Source organism: Ursus americanus, chromosome 6, assembly GCF_024610735.1.
Source record: "Ursus americanus isolate L20-20 chromosome 6, mUrsAme1.1.p, whole genome shotgun sequence".
NCBI lineage: Eukaryota > Metazoa > Chordata > Mammalia > Carnivora > Ursidae > Ursus > Ursus americanus.
Window position 1 is genome coordinate 39225563 of NC_142132.1, and position 24142 is coordinate 39249704.

General features: G+C 42.3%; 1 protein-coding gene across 6 annotated transcripts in view; it reads left to right on the plus strand.

Annotated features, from left to right (window-relative positions):
- The window catches only part of ERCC6 (ERCC excision repair 6, chromatin remodeling factor), a 72355-nt gene that overhangs the window by 39546 nt on the left and 8667 nt on the right, over positions 1 to 24142 (plus strand). For 5 of the 6 annotated variants that reach the window (XR_015724779.1, XM_087862938.1, XM_087862939.1 and 2 more), the window contains 9 exons: positions 9742 to 9912; positions 10369 to 10545; positions 15506 to 15622; positions 15892 to 16020; positions 19326 to 19421; positions 21615 to 21830; positions 22269 to 22379; positions 22789 to 22908; positions 23334 to 23428. Coding sequence is in view for 5 of the 6 variants with exons in the window: in XM_087862938.1 (XP_087719064.1) it covers positions 9742 to 9912; positions 10369 to 10545; positions 15506 to 15622; positions 15892 to 16020; positions 19326 to 19421; positions 21615 to 21830; positions 22269 to 22379; positions 22789 to 22908; positions 23334 to 23428 (1232 nt within the window). In the remaining variant the exon portion in view is untranslated. The remainder of the gene's footprint in view (positions 1 to 9741; positions 9913 to 10368; positions 10546 to 15505; positions 15623 to 15891; positions 16021 to 19325; positions 19422 to 21614; positions 21831 to 22268; positions 22380 to 22788; positions 22909 to 23333; positions 23429 to 24142) is intronic. The other variant, XM_045809895.2, reaches the window with a different exon arrangement.

Sequence of the window (24142 nt, forward strand, 5' to 3'; positions counted from 1 at the left end):
CCTCCCCTCTGAGGCCCTCAGTTTGTTTCTCATAGTCCATAGTCTCTCATGTTTCATTCCCCCTTCTGATTAGCCCCCCTTTCTTCCCCTACTGATCTTCCTAGTTCTTAAGAAGTTCCATAGATGAGAGAAATCATATGATAGTTGTCTTTCTCTGCTTGACTGATCCCTGTATTTCTTAAATGTATGTTCCTGTGTTTCTTTTATGCATTAACTTAACTGATTTAATTTAGAGCTCTGTTATTTTCACAGTAGTTGTGAATTTAGACGTTATCATTCTCACAGTTCATAGTGGCCTTGAGACGTGTTTGTTGTCCAGCAAAACACAACTGGGCCCAGACAGGGCACCACAAGCCTGCTAGCGTGAGTGGGGCCATACATTGGGGGCTTACAGAACAGTTAACTAGTCGGATTTGGGCCATTAGCAGCGGTCCACAGTTTTAGGAAAGTGTAATGTAACTCCTCATCGGTAAATGCATCTAACATGCTCTTCAACATTTTTAATGAACAAAAGAACAACCTGCCATTTTGGGAATTTCCTGATTTGTTGCTTTTCCTATTGTTGTTTTTTAGTTAAATTGCTTTGTGTTCTCTGAATCCCTGGTCATCATGTAAGCATAACCATTGTATTTTGAAAGTTGGATTTCTTCACTTATTTGTAGTTTTAGTTACTTTATTAAAAAGGAGGTTGGTTTGTGCTCAAATGGGTAGCATAGAGAGGTTGTATTATGCTTTTTTAATTCTCAGCTCTGACCATCCAGACTGTAAGCTGTGTAAAGTGCCCTTAAGCGTTTGCTGAATAGCTGATAATTACATTTCCTCACTGTGGGTTTACAGGTTACTTTACTGACACAAAGTGGCAGTTTGTTATGAGTTCTTTCTTTCCCAAGTCTTTGGAGCTCTTGAGTGAGCTCTCCTGTGCCCCCACGCAGCGCGCCTGAAAGAGCTGCTGCATGTTTGCCTCACTGAGTTCGACACACGCGAGCCCCTGAACTCCATGGTTCCTGCAGTTTCGCCCAGTACCCCTTTCCTCCAAACTCACATTTTGTTCACGATCATGAGTAGTGAATCATAGCGTTCATAGAAGTGGATCAGGAGTATCTATAATCTGGTAGCTCAAGTTTGATGAAATAGAATCTTGCTTATACTAGCTGCTGTTAAAACCAACTGACTTTGCCCTGAATTTTAAATGGTATATGGAAAACAAACTGAGTTAAAATAATTAATGAGGTAGGGTTAATGCTGTGATCAAAACAAAACAGTGATTTTTAACAGCATGAATATAACCATTGGGATTGTTTTTCTAGTGAGACTAAATTGTTGTAACTATCTTTTTGTCACCCTTGTAAAACATTTTTGATACCTTTTTCACTTCCATCATCTGTTGACATTTTGTAATGTTCTGTATTGCAAAATCCAGCAGGATTCATTACTTGATGTTTCTCTTTAAAAGGCACGTTTTCCATATGTTCCTCTTTATCCTTTTATTTTCTTTTAGGCTACTGAAGGGCATCTATTCACTTTCACCTTTATCATAGCTTACCTGCATTTCCTCTTTTATTATAACCTGAAGAACTATCTTCATATAAATGAAATGTCTGCATTGGTGCCTTGCTTCCATATTTGGAGGGCAGAACTTGAGAGAGTAGATCATTCACTTTGCAGTGATTCCATCTTCTGAAGTGGTTTTGCACACACAAACACATGCATGCATGTGATTGTTCATAAATTTTTTTGGTGCTTTACAGTTTGCTAAGGACCTTAACTTGAAGTTTCTTATTTAACTTTTTTTTGAAGATTTTATTTACTTATTAGAGAGAGAGATAGGTAGTGACAGAGATAGTGAGAGAGCACAAGCGGGGAGGAGAGGGAGAAGCAGGCTCCCCGCTTAGCAAGGAGCCTGATGCGGGGCTGATCCCAGGACCCTTGAATCGTGACTGGAGCCAAAGGCAGATGCTTAACTGCCTGCGCCACTCAGGTGCCCTCTTATTTAACTTTTGAGGAAAAGCAGTAGACGTATGTTTTTCCTCTGACCCTTAATTAACTCTACTGTTTCTTTTCCATTATAAAGTATCCCAGATCTCTAAAGATGTAAGTTGTTATACAAAAGACCAAAAAGGTGTTCGTTTGCATCTTACAGACCATACTCTTGACTTAGAAACAGAGTTTATTATTTATTATTGTTAATATCAGTTTATTATTTGTGATGAAGACACATTGAATATACTTTAAATCCTTTGCACAGACCTTGTTAGTAACACTTCCAAGATCAGAAATCCAGCTGCTAGGGGGCGCCTGGGTGGCTCAGTCGTTAAGCGTCTGCCTTCGGCTCAGGGCGTGATCCCGGCGTTATGGGATCAAGCCCCACATCAGGCTTCTCCGCTGGGAGCCTGCTTCTTCCTCTCCCACTCCCCCTGCTTGTGTTCCCGCTCTCGCTGGCTGTCTCTATCTCTGTCAAATGAATAAATAAAATCTTAAAAAAAAAAAAGAAATCCAGCTGCTAGATTCAAACACCAAAGTGACATTTGATACCTTTGCTCCTTCCTTTTTATATTTGTTCATGAAGATCTTTGTCACCACCCCATGCACACCTGTTGGCTTGCAGATAATGTGTTAGATTGCAGTTATTTAACTGTTTTTTAATCATATTTCAAATATTATGTCAGTGTTGGTCTGACCTCTAACCCAGCATCTAATGCCTGACTTCCTTTCTGTTCTTATCAGCTAAGATTCTTTTTCTGCATGGGGGAGCTTTCTGTGCCCACGGGCCTGTCCAGATAATGGCACTCTGAGATAGGGACATTCCGTGCTGGAGAAAATACGAAAGAGAAGAGAATTTCTCTTTGGAAAATGTAAAAGTACTAATTCAGGAATTGTTCTGCTTATCACTCAAGTAGATTGTCTTTATTTTCCTAATGATTTGTTGTAGCAGATATGACATAAAATTTTGAAAATTAAAAATTAAAAATTTCATTTAGAGCACAGACATCAGATCAATTTCTGAATGGAATGCATCCATCATTCTTCTTCCTTACATTGCCTTTTAGCTTCCCACCTCTCTCACCATGTGACCCTGTATTATCTTTGTTAACACTCTCTTTGACTGACAGTGTAATTTAGAATTACCAAATGTAAACCCAGCAACCATGCAGAAGAATATGTGGCTAGTGTTTTCAACCAAACAATCAAATCAGATAAAGACATCTTCAGTCTTCTAGATCTTCTTTTAATGGTCAATTGAAATCTCATTTCATAGGAATCTAAGATTTTCCTTTTCTCATTATGTTTTGTGATCCCTTTTTTTCTAACATAGAGAAACTTGATACATGAGTTGATTAACAGACATTTGTTGAGTAACTATAAACATGACATTGCAGGTAGTTGAGGCTGTTAGGGCTCCGAAAAATGGATATGATGTTTTTAACTGACCTTGAAAAGCTAGCCATTTTCTTGGGGAGAGAAAATGTACTTATGCCATAACTCACAGTGGGTGGTGGCATCTTTAGCACTGTGTTATGAACTTTATTTAATTGTTAAGGACCCTTTTTTTCAATTTGTTGGAAGATGCTTAATGAGAAATTTCTTGCTTATATTCTGAAACAGTTGTCACTTTGTCTCTTCCACCTTTTCCTGCTATCTCCTACAGATATGGTAATTCTGTGGAATATTTTTGATAAATCGAAGAGTTTTATCTCATTTTGACAAACTCGTGGCACTTAGAGGCATAAGGGTAGGAAATGCAACAATTGCATAAAGGTTCCAAAGTGTAGTTTTTGTCATTACCAGACCAGGGTTTGAATCTTGGATTTGCCATTTTATAGCTTTCTGAACTTGGGCAAGTCACTTAGCTTCTGGGGGCCTAGTTTGATCTCCAACACAGTGAGTATTTTTTGGTAATTTCGTGAAGAGTTGTTGAGGTGATAGAGATGCACGAGCAGCTTAGTGTTGTCCTTGGTGTGTAACATTTACTCAGGGAATTCTTACTGTTAGAAACAAAGAATGTTGCAGACCCATTCTTCTTGGTAGTCAAAAGAAAAGATGCTCTGCTGTTTCTGACTGATTCAATATAAATAGTTGGCTAGATTGAAGGTTAACACTTGCTTTATCACACGTGTTCGTGGGCATTCACGTCTAGACCTTTTTTTCTCACATCCAGATGCATTCGGCCCCAAAAGGAAACAATGAAAGAGCGTGTTAAAATTCTTTTTGCGGAACACAAGTTGTGATTAAAGAACAAACCACGGGAAAACATGGCTGTTTGATGAAACTGCCATCACGTGTTCTTTAAAAAGGCCCGTTTTCTGGAACACTAGAGTCAAAGGACTTGGCTTTTTAAAGAGCTGGAAGGGAGTCAGGCAAAAACATAACAAATAAAAGTAGAAAAGGGCCACATGGTCCCTCAAGCATCCTAAATATTTCAGACCCATTCCAAGTACACAAATTATAACACAAAGTGATGTAATTCCTATTAACTTCAGAGACGGTGTATACACCTGATACAAGAAATGATAGATGCTATGCTTGTTCTGTGAGGTATATTGTAAAATTATGTTGCTGGAGCCCTTTTTTTCTTCATTGTCAGCACAAATCCTTGTTTATTAAAGATTTAGCTTGAAGGAAATTTTAATTAATTACAGGTGCAGTAAATCCTGCCTGGGAAGCTGCCGTGCTGTGTTTACCGTGAATGGCCTTCATGTGCCTGTGCTCCACTCCGCTCTCCCCGCTGCCTGACAGTGTGATTTATGGCTGTTGTTTTCTACCAGTCCACTGTTTGCCCTCTAGGAGGGATTGGTCTCCTGAGCCTCCATAATAACAGCAGCACTTTCACAGACATCTTTTAATGACAACAGCACTGCATTCAGTAAGTCAGGCTAATTGCAGATGTACCCTATTAATTGCAAAAACTAGGAGAGGTTACATATTTTACAAGCTTTTAATTTGAAACCGCCCGAGATGATTTGTCTTTAAGTGTTTGGATAGAGACGTCCATAATATTCAACAATTCGCCATTATTGAAACTCCAGACTAGGCCATTATAGAATTCTGAGATTGAATCAGGTGAAAACAAATAGTCTTAGATGGTGTTTTTACCTAGTGACTGTTAAGTGGAAGTTACATTTTCAATAGGGACATTAAAAAAAAAAATTCTTATGCTTCCTACAAAAGTGTCTTTTTGATTCTTACTCATCATCATACATCTTTCTGAATATGTTAGAAATTGTTTATTTCTATGGCTTAACATTACGGAATTTTCCAAATAAACTTTAGTCCTCATTAAACATGCAAAAGAAGCTGAACATGGTGCCAGTGGTGTGTATTTGAGAGGCTTGGCATCTCATTTGTTCAGCTGTGGTGAAGTGACATCCAGAATCCAGCTCGGGGTGGCATTCCCTGGGGGGGTGGTTAAGGGAATGGCCATGGTGAGTCTTTGCATCCAGCAGTTATAAGAGTTCCAGGGTCCTGAGCAAGTGGACCCACAGTTGCAGGGCTTGGCTGCGACCCAGGGGACATTTTATAAACGTGGGTGGTAATTTGACATCTGTTGGTTTTGAAGCCCCAAACATTTGTAGTTGTTTTTATCCCCCTCTTGTCTCTCCGCAGCCACAGAGATCCAGGCCTGGAGGAGAGTTGGGCAGGGACATTCTCTGTTTGTGTGCTGCCTTCTTGGGGCCTAGCTGCTTCATGACTTCTAGCAGCCACTGCTCTCCTGGCGGGGGAGACGGGGGTAGGGTTGTAGCAGTGGCCTGTCCATAGTCTCAGTGGAAGGTTTAGATGCAGAGCAGCTATTAGCATCAGCTCCGGCTTCTGAAAGTCACAGGGCTGGAGGGAGGAGGCGTTCGAGCGGGAGCAGCGCATCTTTGGACAGCCCGCTTTCCTTCATGGGCGCTGGTAGCTGTGGCGGCCCGTGGTGGTGGATTAGCAGTGCAGTCAGGCGAGTCCCGGGAGAAACCTGTCTGTGTGTTTGTAAGGCTGTGAATGCTGAGGTTTTTCCTGTGCATTCACCGAAGGTACGGAGTTGGGAAATGGTGAATCAGGTGTGGTCTTCAATGTAGGACTGTGTAGGCATTGAAAACCGTGACTAGGAGGATGGCAAAGTAGTAGTCACGATAATATAGCTCTCCCTGTTGAACGTTTAAAGTGTATCCAGTTAGCATCCTTGTTCTCTAAAGCGGTTTTACAAACTCGGGAGTTTTGAGTGTGTTATGAGATGAGAAAGTCATTTCTCCCTCGTTTTTCTCTTTCAAAATTTTTTGGCTCTTACTGCACCGTTTTATACTCTGTTAAGTTAAAAATACTCCAATCCTAGTTCATTAACATAATACTAAAATCATTTTTGAAGATGCTGAGTTTTATAAAATTTGTATAATTGTGATTACACGAATATTGCATTAGGTTTCCTGATATTTTGCTCTTCTTATATTCCTGTGATGAGTCTTATTAGGTTAATATACGGCTAGATATTATTTATAAGTAGTGAATTTCTAGTAGGGAGTATACGTGTAAGTGTGTTGTGTCTGTCAGTTTTGAAAACATTTTTGCTAGCCTTGTAGTAATGAATTAAAACGCGTCCTGTCTTTTTCTGCATTTTGGAATAGTTAAACAACAGGGTGGATTCCTACTTTGCTCGTGAAACCCTTTGGGTCTGGTTGACTTTTGGTGTGAAGAGCATACCATCTTTTTCAAGTTCTTCAGTAATTGGTCTGATCGGTTTGTCTCATTTTTCTTGGGTCCATTTTGGTACTTCACTTTTTTTAACAGTTGTCCTCTGTCAAAGTGTTCAGGGTTTTGGCATGAGCTCACTAGTGGTAGTGGTGAGAAGACTCATTTGTGTACAAGTGTCTACATCTGGGTTGTGCTCTTTTGACACTCTCACGCTGTGCATCTGACTCTGCTCCATGGGCTGACCTGACAGAGCTTTGTCTGTTTTTTTCAGTGAGCTGTTTTGTTTTATGCTTTTTCAGTTCTTCCAGTTTTGTTTTTTTATGGTCCACTAAGTTTTGTTTTTATCTTATTCTCTCATTTTCCCTTTTTAGCAGATTGTGTTGGCTGACTGCTCAGCTTGGCTTTAGCCTCAGTGGCGTGTAAAGAATGAGTATTCTTTGTGTGGTCAGAAACTCTGCTGATAGCTATTAGAAGGAGCTCACGGATGCTGGTGCTCAGATCATTTGTGCTTTAATATTTGACCTCTTGTTTTCTTTAATCTTACTTTCTCTCTTCGGGTCTGTCGGGTCCCCTGCAGGCTGTGGCTGTCCTGCTTCGTCAGTGCAGCTCTGGGGCTTTGCGCCCCGGTTTGCTGCGGGTCTTGCTGGTAGGTGAAGGTGCGTGGCTCCTCCTGTGCGCACTGTCTCCTTTAAAATATCAAATATCCCTCTTTGTTTCCTGTTAGTTTTTTTTGTCTGCTATTTGTATTTCTAGTCCTGCCCTGTTTCTGTTTGCATTTCTTGGGTAATTCCCTTATTTTCAGCTTTCAGTGCCAGTCTCGTGTGGGTCTAAGGGTTTGGCCGTGTGTACACACTGGAAAGGTCTTGCTGCTAATAACCCACTGTCATGACTCCTGGTACATTTAGTCTGAAACCAGCGATCGTATTTTCTGTTTTCTATTTTCCTGATTTTTTTTCCCTATTTTCTATTACTTTTTCCCCCTAGAGTTGTTTGATAATTCTATAGTCTATTTCTTTTCTTGTATTTATGTGGAAGTAACAGCTATGGATCAGTAGATGGGCTTGTTTTTTACGAATGTAATCCAGCCTGTTTTTTTTCACAATTAAGAAGCAGACAGTGTCTGTCACCTCTGCCCCTTTTATTTTTCCTGTTCTTAGTCTAGGTTTGGTTAAACTAAACAAGAATTATAGTGACACTTAAAAATATATCCCTTTTTATATTTTAGGTTTATTCGTGACAGTTTCATTAATATTTAAAACAATGTTTTAATATTTACTTACTGTTCTAATACAGATTTCCCTGCTATCCAGAAGGTAGAGCATTCCTATAGAACCTTTCATACACTGAAATGGCTTGAAGTGAAGAAGCACTTACCATCACTTTATATGGAGAAGTTCTTGAGCGTTACCAGACCCAAACAATAACCTCTCTTAGGCTTTTCTGATACCTTAGGATACATCTTGCTAACATGCACAAAATAAATTGAGATAATGCATAGATGCTTATAGATCAGTTCAAAGCTACCGCGCTTGCTGCCCAGATGCCGAGTGTAGTTCCCGGGGAAGGAGCTTGGTGGCGCCACTCTTGTGCTTGCCATGTGCGCTGCCTCTATAATGGCTCCCTGCGAGACAAAGACTGAACGCTGTTTTTGCTTTTCACCCTTTTTCCATAAAAGTGAAAATCCTCTTTGGCTTTCTTTTGGTTGGCAAAAACAGGTACTGATGTAGGGATTTTGTGAAAGTGAAGAAGCTAACTGAACTTTGGAAAAGCAGAGGATACCTGTAATTTTTTAAAGAACTGGTATACATACTACATGTAATTTTTCCTTAAATATTTTTTTCTTTTACAGTTAAGTATGAGGCAGCTTTGCCTAGTATTTAGTTAATACTAGCTTTGGAGTTGGCTGCCCGTCTACGTTCAAATCATGACTCCACTACTTACCAGCTATGTGACCTGGTATATTATTACAGTTTCCTCCTCTGTAAACCCAGGGGTTCGTAATAGGACCTTCGTCCTTTTTCAGGGAGTTGCTGGGAGTGCTCTGTCTGTGATGAGCATTCTGGGTCAGGGAGCTCCGCTGTCTGCCTTCTGCAGAGTGCTGTGTGTTTTAGGCACACTTTCTTCTGCCCTTGGAAAGGGACTGTGTTCTTTCAGTGACCATACCTCTGCCTTGGCTGGAGATAGAGTGTACTATACCTGGCCTTTCTCTCACTGGTTTATTTTCTGGTTTTGCCTGTCTGGAGGTGGAATTTATTTTTTCTGTCAAGCATGACTGCTAGTTTGGATCAGTGCAGAATTCCAGGGTCAGAGCATTTCCCCTGGAATTTTGGAAAGATTGTCTCCTTGCTTTCTGACAGTTTAGTGTAACAGAAGAGATGCCCAGCTCAGGTGGAGTCTTTTTCCTCTGAAAGGAATCTTTTCTTCTGTTTTGTTCTGACTAGACGCTACAGCGGTTTCTCTTTACTTTTGGAATTCTAGTAGGTATATGCCTAGGTATAGGTCTCTTTCAGCGTTTCTGCCTGACACTCCATTCCATTTGCTCTATAGACTCCTGTTTCTCCTCAGAATTTTTTTTATATCTTTTAAAAAAAATCATTGCTTTAATATCCTTTTTTATTCTTTCGTCCTGCAATTCATGTTCTGCATCAGTAGAGCGCCTGGATTTGTCTCTCTTGTCTCCTTGGCTTTTCTCTCATTTTCTTTTTCTTGTTTTAAAATAATACCTCACTTCCCATCTATCTTGTTGTTTTAAGTTTAACAAGAATTGACACAAAGGATATTTTAGAAAAATAAATATTGGATAAGTGTTTACGTATTATAACTTTTTCTAGTCTTCTCTTGAGGGCCCTCTTCCTTACTAGATCTAGTAGTCAGTGTTAACCCGCTACAGATTAATGAAGCATAGACTGCCAGTCCTGATAATGTGTAATTGTAATCGTATATATTACGATTGTATACATATTTTTAAAGTGCGTTAGATTACATCGTGGAAAGGTTGCCATTTAAAGGATCATGCTCATTTAGTTTATTTAAATGAGCTTATTTAAAACTAGCTTTACCATTTTATCATCCTTTTAGGAGAAACTAATTCGAGATATTGCTCATTGTCATGGCATTTTGATCACTTCTTACTCCTACATTCGGCTGATGCAAGATGACATTAGCAGGCACGACTGGCACTACGTGATCTTGGATGAGGGACACAAAATTCGAAATCCGAACGCTGCTGTCACCCTTGCTTGCAAACAGGTATGACCTTTTATAGCAAGGGAGATTTCCAGGTGGAAAATAGTATTTAATTGAGAATAAACTCTGCTTTTAGTAACACACTTACTGACTCTTGTGCCTCTGCATGAGGAATTTGAAATACACATTTTGCCTTAACGCAGAAAATTCTTTATTCTCACCCATAATCATGGTTTTAAAAGTTCTCATTGTTCACATTACTGTCTCTTATAGGGGTCAGTTGTTAGAATGTAACCAAATCCAACTCTCATCCCTGGTATTCAGCTTGAGCAATAAGAAGAATTCTTCCCTGTTTATTTTTTCTATATTTCATTAAAATGTCTACATTTTGGAGATGATTGAAACGATATGTAAAAGTGTTAAATAACCAGGATTGTGTGGGAATATTTTGGGGTAGGGATGGTGTTCATCTCTTAAAAAGTGAATTTAATAAAAAAAGTGTTTTCTTTCCCCAAATAGTTCCGCACCCCTCATCGCATCATCTTGTCTGGCTCGCCGATGCAAAATAACCTCCGGGAGCTGTGGTCGCTCTTTGACTTCATCTTCCCAGGGAAGTTGGGCACATTGCCCGTATTCATGGAGCAGTTCTCGGTCCCCATCACCATGGGGGGGTATTCAAATGCCTCCCCAGTGCAGGTAACGCATTAGGCAGGTAACACTTCTAGGCATTTTGATATTTAAACTGTTCCTACCTAATAACTATACTTTGTAGTCAAGTCATTCATAATATAAGAGAAATGGCCAAGCTTATGAGCTGGTATCTGCCAAAAATCACGAAACTATTTTTGCTTGACAGCTCGTATTTTTCCAGATGAGTTTTAAAAAAATCATATAACGTATTCAAAACTGGTCAGAAATTATGAAGCAAGAATGAAATCAGTTCTGGACACTATATAATTTAGTGTATCTTATAAGACAGAGTAAAAGCTTAGAAAAAGGGAAGCCTGGGAGGATTGAGTTGTTCAGAGAGGACTTAATGCAACACTTTTAAAATGTCCCTTAACCTGATCCTGGGTAAACAGACCAAGAAGAGTGGGGCATTCTAGATTAGGGCAGCGGTGTGAACACAGCTGTGCTGTGTGGCCACAGGCCACAGTGAGAGACATGGCTGATTGCACTGGAGATGCTTGTGGGGTAGCAGGGAAGGTGTGGATGCCAGAAATGGGGCCTTGAAAGGGAGGCAGAGGCTCTCAGGCAGCGAAGAGCCACCGAAGGTGTCTGAGCAGGAGGCTGAAAAAGGGCTGCTCTTGGAGGGTCACTCAGGCTGCAAGTGGTGATGGGATGAAGGCTGGCTTTGAGGGACCCCCAGGAATTGTTAGGGGTAAGGGTGATGACCTGGACCCAGACTTGGGTGGTCGTTCTGAGAAAGAAGGTGGAGAGCAAAAGTTCCAAGTGACATCTTTTTCCGTAGAACAAATAAGATGTGGGGGCTGCTAAGATAAAGGAAATGGGGTAGAGGTGGTGAGCTTGCTACAGCTGACGTCTGAGGTTTTAGACCTGGGTGACTGGCAGAAGTGGGGGGTTTGTTACAGGAACATTAGGAGGTTGCCCTGAGGGCAGTTTGTGGCATGTGGAAGTAGACCTCAGCCGTGGTGAGGGGGACAGCCTTCAGGCATGGCCTGCACCTGCCAGGCCATGACTGAGCCAAAAATAAAGCCATCCACCAGAAGAGACATTTTCATGTTTAAAAATACTTAGAGAAAGAATTTTAGACCTTTAAAATTAGGGGATTGTCAAAAATCATTTTAATACCTTTTATATTTTGAGATGGAATGACTTATAACTAACTTTTATAAGAGCCCCTCTTCCTCCACGGAATCCCTGCTGTCCTTCATTTATACCATTCTTTCAGAAATTTTATTTTGAAATGATTTCAAACTTAACAGAAGATTGCAAGAATTATAAAAAGAACTCCTGTACTCTTTCACTAGATTCACCAGTTGTTAGCATTTGCTAACATTTGGCACAGTTGCCTTATCTTTCCTTCCGTCCCTCCCTCCTCCTTACCTACACTTCTCTGTACACATGCACACAAATTTATACTGTTTGTTTTTCCTGAATCATCTGAGAGCAGGTTGTAGGCATTATGTCCCTTTCCTCCAAATCCTTCAGTGTGTATTTCCTGAGAACAAGGACATTCCACTACGTAACCACAGTAAGAAATCCAAATCAGGAGGGAATTTAACACCGATACAATCCTGAGGTCTGGTCTGTAGTCATTCACGTCTTGCCAGTTGTTCTAGTAGTTTCCCTGTCTCTTTAGTCCTCCTTTAATCTGCAACAATTCCTCTAGTTTTGTTTTGCCTTTCATGACTTTGATATCTTTCCAGACTATAGGCCTCGTATTTTTTAGAATGCACCTCACTTTGGGTTTGTCTTCCGTTCTCTGTGACTTGTCTTCCTCAGTGCTCTGGAGGCATATGCTGTCGGTCTATCCTTCGTGGGTGTGACAATTGGTGGTGTCTGATTACTTGGGTAAGATGGTATTTACCAGATTTCTAAACTTTTCAAATTAATCACTTCCTTTGGAATTAATAAACACTTGTAGGGAGAGATGTGGAAACCCTGTAAACATGGTCTCTTTCTTCCTTGACATCCTTGTGTTAGAAGTCTGTGTACTTACCTGTTTTCCCTTTGTAGGTTATAAGGTCCTTGGGAGCAGAGCTGTCTTTTGTTGTTGTTTGTTTTGTTTTGTTTTTTTAAGATTTTATTTGTTTATTTGAGAGAGAGAGAGAGCATGAGCAGGGGGAGAAGCAGACTCCCACTGAGCAGACTCCCCCCTGAGCAGGGAGCCCAACGTGGGGCTCGATCTCAGGACCCTGAGATCATGACCTGAGCCGAAGGCAGGTGCTTAACTGGCTGAGCCACCCAGGTGCCCCAGAGCTGTTGTTTTACATTTGCTTTTTTGTTTAAGTCCATGGTTGCTGTGAGTTGCTGAATCCCAAGAAGATCATCTGTCAGCAGATATTTATTGTGTGAGGCTGGGACTAAAATGATGAGAGGTGGCTGGCAACCAGAACCTTCCCTTGAATAGTGTTCTCAGTCCAGTGGGATGGTCCTAGTACAGGGTAAGGAGGACCATGATCAGGGGAGATATCCAATATCACAGCTTGTGGGAGTTAAGAAAGGCTTCCTGGGGGACAGATGACTGTGCTAGGCTGAGGAAAGCAAGGGGGAAGAACATTAACTACCAAGAATATGGCTTCCTTCTTGGCTTTGCATGTTAAGCTTAGATTTTAGAACTGAAAAGAAAAAAAAAAACCTAAAAAGAACCTCCTCAATTCTTGCTTAAGGTTATTGAGACTCAGTGGTTTGGTGACTGGCCTAGGGTCCCCTCAGCTTTGGAATAAGCAGAACTGGGGAGTAATTATCACTCTACCTTGTGAGGAATAGAAAGGAAACATGGGCTTGCTCAGCTAGGTCTCCATTTTCCATGGCACTGGGAAGCTGGGAGTGATAGTTAAGAAATACAGTTGGAGCCTTACCGTGTGTGTACTCAGAGAGACAGGGAGGCAGGTGGGAGGTAAATATAAAATCGGCTTTATTGCCTGAAGCACAGGATTGCCTAGGAAAGTTGGACTGAGAACATGGCTGGACATCAAGGCTAAAATTGGGTTTCTTAGTCTTCCTTGCTCGCCCATTCCCACCACATTCCAGAGTTTTAGTTCTTCCTCTGAGGAGAGTTGGGTGTGAAAAACAGACCTATTCCCAGGCACTGTGAGCTCTAACCCCTGTGAGTTCACCATAGTGGGCCAGGAACAGGGAGGGGTGGTGGAAGGAGAACTCTCCAAAGGGGTGGACAGGCAGGAGAGAGAGCGGGAATGAGCGGCCAGACCATTCACCAACCTAGCCCTGGTTTTCCCGCATCATCATCCAGCTCAGTCGTGCTTCTGGAGGAGAGAAATGTGAGTAGAGGTGGGGATGTGGAGATAGTTTCCTTAACGTACTATATATATTTTTAGAAAGAATTGAAACAGTGTACTTGCTTCCGTGGTGGGACTGTAATGTCATGTTAAATTTTGAAATTTATCATTTCTGTATTACAGACCATAATATGTACATGCTCATCATCTTAAGGGGTAATTTTTAATCAGTGTCTGAACGATACATTTATGAAGTTAGCTGTAACTAAAAGTTGTTGATTTTTTTTTAAAGATTTTATTTCTTTATTTGACAGAGAGACAGCCAGCGAGAGAGGGAACACAAGCAGGGGGAGTGGGAGAGGAAGAAGCAGGCTCATAGCAGAGGAGCCTGATGCGGACACGATCCCAGAACACCGGGATCACGCCCTGAGCCGAAGGCAGACGCTTAATGACTGAGCCACCCAGGCGCCCCTAAAAGTTGTTGATTAATTGAACTTGTTTGTTATTGTCTGCTATTCCAAGTAAATCCTGTTTTTTCTGTATATGTACTCACATATACACACGGTGAACACACATACACGCACATACGTGTATACATACTTGAGTGAGGTGTTCTTAGGGTCTTTTAAAATGTTTTTCACTATTTTTTTTTTTAAAGATTCTGTTTATTTGAGTGGGAGAAAGAGGGAAAGCATGAGTGGGGCAGGGAGGGACAAAGGGGTAGAGGGAGAAGTGGGCTCCCCACTGAGCAGGGAACCCAGTGCGGGGCTTGGGCCCAGGATCCTGAGATCATGACCTGAGCCAAAGGCAGACACTGAACTGACTGAGGCACCCAGGAACCCCATGTTAATGTTTTAACATGTATTTTTCTGTATGTGTTATGGTCAAGCTCTTTTTATTATTCATTTTGCAGCTAATTTTGTTAAACTTAGACTTTGGTTGGAATTTTTCTTGTTTCATTAAATAGTAATTTACTAGGTTGTTAAACCTATTTAGATTTTTTTAAAATAAGTATCAATAATTTATTGAATTCTTTGTTTGCCTTTAAGTGAATTGCAGAGGGAGTGTTTCCTGAGCGGTGGGTCTTTGTTTTTCTACATACAGTTAATACGCATCTCATGTGGCTATGCTCCATTACAGAACCATATGCTCCGTCTCAGGCTAGAGTGACCTTTCATTTCTGGGATCATAGGGCTTTTCTTGAACTTACTCTCCGAAGTCCCCAGTGGGCAGTAATCTCTGCTTATTATGTGGTTGCTCCCATGGCTGCAGCTTTCCCCCAGAGTTAGCTTTTGATCTTCAGTCTTGCAGAGCAGCAGTTCCTTCGTAGCTTTTGGAGAATACAAGATTATAAACAGATTCATTTGAAAGCCGTTTTTTCCGTAGAGGATAGTCGAGAACCGAAGAAATCTCTACTTTAGAGTCTAACAATATAATAATAATAATTAAAGCAAAGTATGGAGGAAGAGTAGGGCACAAAACTACCAGTTCTTTTGTTGTATATTTTGGTTAATAAGTTTTTTAACTGATGATATCTTCTGAAAGGTACCACTTCTGGAGTATATGGAACTTAATCCTAATTTTTCCAAACCATTTTCCAACCATTTCCAGCCAATTTTGTATAACCAGGGGTTGTTAGAAAAAAATTTTTTTAACATTGGAATCGATTGAGAGGTAAAAACAAATGCATTTGTTAAATATAAGTAATTGTTTTCCCTTTTGTCTTATTAAAGGTAAAAACTGCTTATAAATGTGCATGTGTCTTACGAGATACCATAAATCCATACCTGCTGCGAAGAATGAAGTCAGATGTCAAAATGAGCCTTTCTTTGCCAGACAAAAATGAACAGGTCTGTAAATCCAGGAGTTACCAACCCATTCCTAATGCGTGGGTATACTTGTCTGTTTATTCTGCTTTTCACATGCAGAATTGGTGAGGCTAGGCCTGGTCACTGTGCTGCAGGGCAGCCAGTTTCTGTATACACCTGTATGTGACAGATGAGCCTGCCGTGGCATCTGCCCTCAGCCGGACTCTTCCTCAGTCCACAGGCTTTGATCTCTCTCATTTTAACACACAGATTCCTGCAACTGCACTTTTAAACCTCTCATTTTTCTCAAGCCCCCAGCTCATTCATGCCACAAATCAGAGGCTCCAGGCATGTTCCTGGGCGATAGCAATGAACAGAGCAACTGCTTGCTCTCCTGGAGCTCACCTTCATTCTTGAGGAAGGAAGACACTCATAGACACGTACGTCACCCAGCAGGCAGCAGTGATGTGGAGGAAACCCTGAGCAGGGTCAGGGGGATGGGGCGTGTAGGGCCTGGATATGGGGAAGTGGGCTTCTTAGGAGGGATGGTGAGAGGTCTCCTCTCTGATAAACAGACATTTGAACAGAGGCCTAGAGAAGGTAAATCATCGGGTTTTTGGAAGAAGAGTGTTCCAGGTTGATGGAAATGGAAGGGTGTTGGTACCTCCAAGGACCAGCAAGGCGGCAGTGTGGCCTGCGGGCAGGAAGAAGGATGAGAGCGCTTGGAGCTCCGGAGAAGTCAGTTAGCCAGCCAGGTCACCAGGGCCTGGTGGTCACGGTGAAGACTTCAGATTTTACTGTGAGTGAGGAGGCAGTTCACAAGGAGAGACTGAGCCCCAAGGAGTGACGTCATGTGACTTAGGTTGTTAAAGGGGCATCCTTTTAAAGCCCATACTAGTGTTTTGTTATCTCAACAGATGACTGCACGTTCTTTTCAACACCTAACAGTAAATACATTGTAGATTCTCAGTGTTGAAACTATAAAGCATCTTGGAGATCTGTCACCAAGGCTGCTTTCATCCCTGCCTCTTCCCTTCCCCAAACTCATTTCCAAAGTCAGCCCTTGATATTAGCATTCCCCTTACAGGTCTCCCTTTCCCACCGGTGTCTCAGGCCACAGTGCTCTGCACTGTGTCTAATTCCAAATCCATCAGTTGCTGTGCTATTTTATTTGTCCTTTTTCATGGTCTCGCTTCTTTGCTCCACATCCTCGTAAATTAGTGCAGCCAATGTCTAACTGGTCTCCCAGCCATTGGCACTCTCCATTCCAATCAGTATTGCACAGCGTTGCTGGCTTAGTTTTTCCAAGGTTCATCTTCTTGCTGACATACCTTCATGTCCCTCTTCCCATCAAGAATCCTGATTTAGCTTATTTGTACCAATTTATTTTCACTGTGGAATCCCAGACTGTCTCTTCTTTATAATCCATGTAGCAGCCCAGGCAAATGGCTTGGAAACAGTTGCTGTTTTCCAAACATGTGCCACTTGTCTTTCCATTTGCATGTGATGTTCCCTCTCCCTGAAGGTTTTTCCACCCCACGGTACCCACCTACCCACCCACCCCCCGGCAGACCCACACACGGAAGTTTTAAGATCCCACTAGGCTTTTGATTAGAACTCCTTGAGATTGGGACTTTGTCTTACCCACTTTAAAATGCCATGTAACGCCTAAAACAGTGATTTGCAGACACTAAGCATCTGGTGAATAATTAGTTCAGTTAAACTTGTACTTAACAGAGGAAAGGATTTTCTCTGTTGCCATTGTATTTAAAATACTGAAATACAAATTTAAGAAATCAGGAATTAGAAATACTCAGGTTCATATTTTCAAAAGATCACTCGGGCACATATGAAAGCATTGGAGGGGAAGGAAAATGGAGGCAAAGGCACGAGTTAGACGGTCCTTCCAGAGTCCACAGAGGGCAGGCTGGACCTGAGCCACAGAGGGTGTGAGGCTGGCAGGTGCTTCCCAGGTTCTGTATAGATGCTGGGATGGACCTACTGCCAGACCTTTCAAAAGGACAGAGCATGGAGATAGTTGTGAGTTTATTCAGGTCGTTTGGAGTGCCCATGGCACATCTGCCTCCCCAAAAGGCAGTTATAATTGGGTCTCGGGTTCTGAGGAGAGTTCTAGGCGGGGATGTAGTTGTGACCTCTGAGCAGGGAAGGTGTGAAAGTTATGAGCAGGGATGAGGTTGCCTGGGGTGCATACATAGAACGAAAAGAGAGAAGCTGCAGTGTTGTGGAGATGGTATCAGGAAGGGCTAGCTGGGAGGACAGGAGGCCTAGGCAGAAAGGCAGGAGGAATCATGAGGCCTAGGGACTTGGTGTGGTTGGCTGCTAGGAAGTCATTAGTGAGCTCGTCCCACAGCACTTTCTCAGTGGACTTGCCCTCCAGGCTTATGCTGGGATAGGAAGAGGCTGAAAGGTGAGGATGTGGGGATAGTGATACATAATCCTTATAAGGAGTTTTCCCCTTAAGTTTTTGGAGAGTCTAAGGTGGTGGAGCACTGTCCAGAGGAAAAGGAGACGGTTTTTAGATCTGGTAGGAAGGTCAGAGTGTTGCCCCAGTTCCCAAACAGGGAGCTAGCTGTTCCCCCGAAAATAAAACAAAGAGAGGTGGATAAAGTAGATAAATTATAGGGGGTGAAAATTAGGGAATCATGACTGATAGCTTCGGTTTCTGTTTTTGGTGTTTTGTCCGTTTTTTTTTGGTTTTTTTTTTTTTTTTTAGATTTTTATTTATTTGAGACAGTGTGAGAGCGAGTGCACAGCGGTGGGGTGGGGGGCAGGGGTAGGGGCAGAGGGAGAGGGAGAAGCAGACTCCCCACTGATCGGGGAGCCTGATACAGGGCTCGCTCCCAGGACCCTGGGATCATGACCTGAGCTGAAGGCAGGCATTTAACCTTCTGAGCCACTAGGTGTCCCATTTGATTTTTTTTAAGTAGATATTGAATCAAAGGTGAGTAAGTCGGTGGGTGGTTTGGGGAGAATGAGGAGTATAGGAAGAATGCCTAGAGAATTCCCTTGGAGACCAGGAGCAAGACACTGCCCAGATGGGTGAGGTTCTCCAGCAGTGCTCAGCACTTAACATAAAGGAGTAGAGAAGGCAGGTGGTTTGAGTCAGTCTTCATTTGGAAGTTTACAAGGCAGAGTAGTGGGTGGCAAAGGTGTAGCTGCAGGAAGATGTCTTGGGTGGATGACTAGCCAAGGAATAGAGTGGACATGAAGAAGGAGAGGAGGATTGAGAGGCAGACAGTCAAGGAACGTTCTGGCATGGAGTAACAGGCACAGTTGGGCTGGGAGGATGGACAGGTCTGGTAAACTTGTGGGCCTGTGCTTTGACCTCCAGGAAAAGGGGCAAGTCAAGGGAGGGTAGGGTCCCTGGTCAGGAGTGCTGAAGTGAAGTGTGGGTGAGGGGCACAGTGAGACAGTCTGAGCACTTGGAGGCTAGGATGGAGGAGGGCTTGCGCACCTGGTCCTGAGCTTTCTTGTGGGAAGGAAGCCGACCTTCAGGGACTGTTGGGTTAGTGGGTGGGAACCAGGAGGTGGATGGATGACAGAAGTGGAGGGGCTGATGAGAAGGGGTGACTGTGTCTTTGTTTAGCTCTGAGATGGGGCACCATTTTGGCTTTTTAAAATGAGAGGTACATTGTTAAAATTGTATACGTTGTGCTTTTTTGATTAGAAAACTTTGTTGATATTTTAATTATTTTATTGTATTTTACTTTTTTCTCCTCCATAGGTCTTATTTTGCCGTCTTACAGAGGAGCAACATGGAGTCTACCAAAATTTTATCGATTCCAAAGAAGTTTACAGAATTCTCAATGGAGATATGCAGGTCAGAAGTGAATTGTAGAGCAGGGAAGAGGGGGTGGAAAGGAAGCTGGTACTAGTCAGGTTTCACGGTTACCTCTTGGAAAAACTTGGGTGTGCACCGTCACTTAATTCAGAGCCCTTCCAGAAGTAAGAGAGCATGCAGTTACATTTGAGCATGCTTCCTTTTGTCTGTATTGCAGCATGGTTACCCCTGAACCCCACATCATGTGGTCTAGCAGAAGAGTAGTGCTAGGCACAGGGTCTGTAGCAGTGAGTCCTGCAGGGATGTCTGGTCCTAGTCAGAACGCAGGGAAGTGGTCCCAGACTGCTGGGGTTAGCAGGGGCATGAAGGAAGAATTATTATTATAAATGTTTGTGTAAGTAATAACATTTCAGTTATTGGCAATACTCAGCAATAGATGTTGGTGAAGGTCTGTTCAGTAAGCACGTGTAGTGGGTTTTTAATCAGCATATACTTTGAAGCTCTACATGAACTATTCAATTTCTTTGTGCTTCAGGGTCCTAAAGTGTAAATTGTGTTTTATTTAGTAGACACATAAAACTTCCTTATTCTTGGGTCTGTCCTCATGGGAGGTATGACTGAGTAACAAGTACCTTCCTCTCCGAAGCACACTTCCCTGCTTAGACACAGAGGCTGATAAAGAGATGAGTGCGGGTGGCATGGCTGCCTGTGTCCCATCCTGTCTGCAGGCTTTTTCTTCCAGAGGAAGTCATTTCAGTTCTTTGGCCGCGGCTCACCGTTTCTCTTACTTCATCTATCATTGGCCTCTGTGAGAGGTTCTTAAATCATTCACATTTGTTCATCTCTCCTAAATCTGCCCTTATCTTCATGTGCTCCAAGTTATGAAGCCTGAGGTGGTCTAGATTAGCACTGACCTGTAGATACAGAATGTAAGCCGCGTGTATGCTTTTAAATTGTCCTAACAGTCACATTAAAAAAGGTAAAGAGAAAAGCAGGTGAAGTCAATTTTGGTAATGAATTTTATTTAACCTGACCTAAAATGTCATTTTAATATGTAATCAAAAATTTTAAATTATTCGTGAGATATTTTACCTTTTTTTTTTTTTAAACTATGTCTCCAAAATTGGATATTTTACATTTGCAGAGCATTTCAGTTTAGATCAGCCTTCTGTGGCCTGTGGCCACTGTGTTGGAAGCACAGATCTAGAAGCAGACAGAGGAGTTACAGATGACTCTTTGGGGGAGTTCTGAAATATTCCTGATTTGTTCGGATTTTTTATTATTTGTTTAACTGTTGTTTGCTAGTTAGAACTACCGTACTCTTTGATTATTGGCTTAACTTATGGTTTATCTTTGTCTCCTTGAGCTTTTGTACTCATGAGCTTGATTTGAGTCACACTGGGAAAGCTGTGAAGGATGCCCTCCTGTTGGGGCCTGGAGGATAGGCACTCCTGTCTCCTATGCCCTTCTGCTGCGTGAACCACCCCCATACCTCTCCCGTTTGTGTATTTCCCGTGCAGATGTGTTGTCTGATATCCTAGTGTACAAGCAGATGGAGCTTCAGCCTCTGACTCATATATTAAACTACAGAACCTTTAACAAGGGTACTTGGTGTAGTGTGGAATGCGTTTGCTAAGTCATCTGCCTGATTTCTCCAAATTCAGGTGGGAATGGCATTTTTTTCCCACAAAAAAGAGGAGTCATTTTTTAATATGCTGTGAATTACACACCTTTTTTTCTAGTGAGAGAAAATAAATCATCAATCAACTATGACCAGTGGATGTTCGGTCCAGTAGAATGTTTTTGTTTTTAGAGAACTTACCAAGAAAAGATGATGAATGAAGGTTGATTTCTTCTAGCTCCTCGTATGCTGTGAATAGGGAGGAAGCTAAGAAGCTGGTGAAGAATTACTTTTTTTTTTTTAAGATTTTTAAAAATATTAATTTATTTTAGAGAGAGAGAGAGCGGGCAGGTGGGGGGGGAGCAGAAGGAGAGGAACAAGCAGACTCCGTGCTGAGTGCAGAGCCCATTGTGGGGCTTGTTCCCATGACCCTGAGATCATGACGTGAGCCTAAATCAGGAGTGGATGCTCAACCGACTGAACCACCCAGGTGCCCCAAGAATTACTTTTTAATCTGTGTTACATATCGAACAGCATCCTTCCCTTCCTTCCCAAGTGAATGTTATTTTACATGGTGTAATCCAAATGCACATAATTCTCTTATACCATAGATTTTCTCTGGACTTGTAGCCCTAAGAAAAATCTGCAACCACCCTGATCTCTTTTCTGGAGGCCCGAAGAATCCTAAAGATATTCCAGACGGTGAACTAGAAGAAGATCAGTTTGGATACTGGAAACGTTCTGGGAAAATGATAGTAGTTGAGTCCCTGTTGAAAATATGGCACAAGCAGGGTCAACGAGTATTGCTGTTTTCTCAGTCAAGACAAGTGAGTTTACGGACCTCATATAAGAAACAATTTGGTTAAAACTTACAACCAGTTATTAAGAAAATGGGGTATAATCTTAAAATAATGATTCTAAAAGCCAGTTCACCTGCTGATACTGAGGTGGCAGCCTATAAATCTCTTTGGGGTCTTGGATCTTTCTCTAGAGTTGGTGCCCAGAAGTTGGGTTTTTAAAAAGGTTTATCATGTGATTCTAGGGTGTGAGCAAGTTTGGGTCTGAACTCAGATGCCCTGTAAGAATTAACAGTAGGAAAATACCGAAAATACTCTCGTAGTAGTTATATTTATCTGCCTCAAAGCAAGAAGCCCCTTTTAATTTAAGCCTGTTGGGGAAGGTGTGATTGTTTAGACAAATGTGGACCTCACTGGAGGTGTGTATTTGATTTTTAAACTCTTATCCCCTACCCCCCTCCCAAACAGATGTTGGACATACTTGAAGTATTCCTTAGAGCTCAAAAGTATTCTTACCTCAAGATGGATGGTACCACTGCAATAGCTTCAAGACAGCCGCTGATTACAAGATACAACGAGGTAATGAGTGAATTTAACAGTAAAGCCAAGTAGTGCTGCTCTGTGCAGAGGAAGGAAGGAAGAACAGCCTCACCGCCTGAGCCCTGCTTACATGGGGGATGGGCAGTGGGTAGAGGGAGACTTTCCGCTTCTAACTCTGGGCATTCCTGTATTCTGTACATGTGTGTGCATATGTGTAAATGAAGAATGTGTGTTCCTTCTTGAAAAGCCAACTCTGAGAGATTGCCTGTATAATTGGTATTAAAAACAGGAGCTGTGAGATGGCATCTTGACTGATCAGCGGTCTCTAGGACGTCACCCATCCTTGGTATTGGGAAGAAGTTTCCATGTGTAGAATGTGTTAAGAGAGAGGTGAAGAGCTGTAGCTAGTCTTAAATGTACAGACTAAATGTTGTGCGTCTTACTCTAGGACACATCCGTATTTGTGTTTCTTCTGACCACTCGGGTGGGTGGCATAGGAGTCAACCTGACGGGGGCAAACAGAGTCATCATCTATGATCCTGACTGGAACCCAAGCACAGACACGCAGGTAAAGGAGTGTGCAAGTGACATACAGTTGAATGGCTGGCCCTTGGGAGGGGTCTTTGCTGCCCCTGTCAGCTTCCTCATGGAGCTCCCATCTTGGTTGTTGCCTCGTTCTCGGCTTGGAGGAAGACACTGTCTAGCCTCACAGACAGGAAGAGTCGTCAGCAGTTTTATCTGTAGCATTCATTGCTACATCTGGGGGACAGAGAGAGAGAGTGCAGTTACAAACACACGTTTTTCAGATAGAGGTGGCTCAGTCTATCTTTGTCACCTGCCTGTTTATCTTCCTTAATGGGCCTGAGGTGTATTTAGTGTCATTAGCCAGAATTTTGGCTTTGGCAGGGGGAGGAAGCAGCGGCTCTCTCTGTTTCTTTTAGTGAGCGCTTGTCATCGGGAAGGGCGCTTGTTGAAATGATCCCTCTGCCGTAGGCCCGGGAGCGCGCATGGAGGATAGGCCAGAAGAAGCAAGTGACGGTGTACCGGCTGCTGACTGCGGGCACCATTGAAGAAAAGATTTACCACCGGTCAGTACCGATGGCGGCCTCTGCGACCAGAGACTGCTGTCCCGGCAGCAGCGTGTGCAGGGTGTAGCGATAGAGAAGTGCGCCGCCGGGGTTGAGCTGGGAATTTCTTAAATGTATTGGTTTAAAGAAGTGTTTTTATCTTAGAGCAATAGTTCCTGTAACTTAAAGGATGTGTGTGTGGGGGGAGGGTTGTTGTTCCATTTTTGTATTCTTTTCTTTCTTATTAAAGTAAGCTTAGATGGCTTATTGGAATTTTTTTAAAAATGTCTGAACTTGATCAATTTTCCACCTTATTCAACATCAAGGACTGCTTATGTATAAACTTTATCTTAATTGTTATTTAAGAGGAGTGTATGTATCTACTATAGTGTACCACTTTTTTTTTCAGAAAAATTTTAAGAAGTGACAATGTTGAAATACATACTAGAATTTTCACACACCATGCAGCTGTGATCAGTGTGGGTAGCCTGGTGGTCTTTGGCTTAAAGGCCCCTGACGGAGAAGTTGACCAGGACACCTGTTTCTTTTTCCATCTGTGTACAACGAGTAGGAGTTAGGGTCCCTTTAACAGTGGAGTGGAGATACTGCCACCTTCTCCCCCTCCTCTGCCAAAGACTCTTGAACTGCACCCCAGCTTTTAAAGGGAGGCTCCCTGCTTTCCGTGCACTGGGCCACTCCCAGATAGATACGTGTTCTTCAAGGCCGTATTCTGAG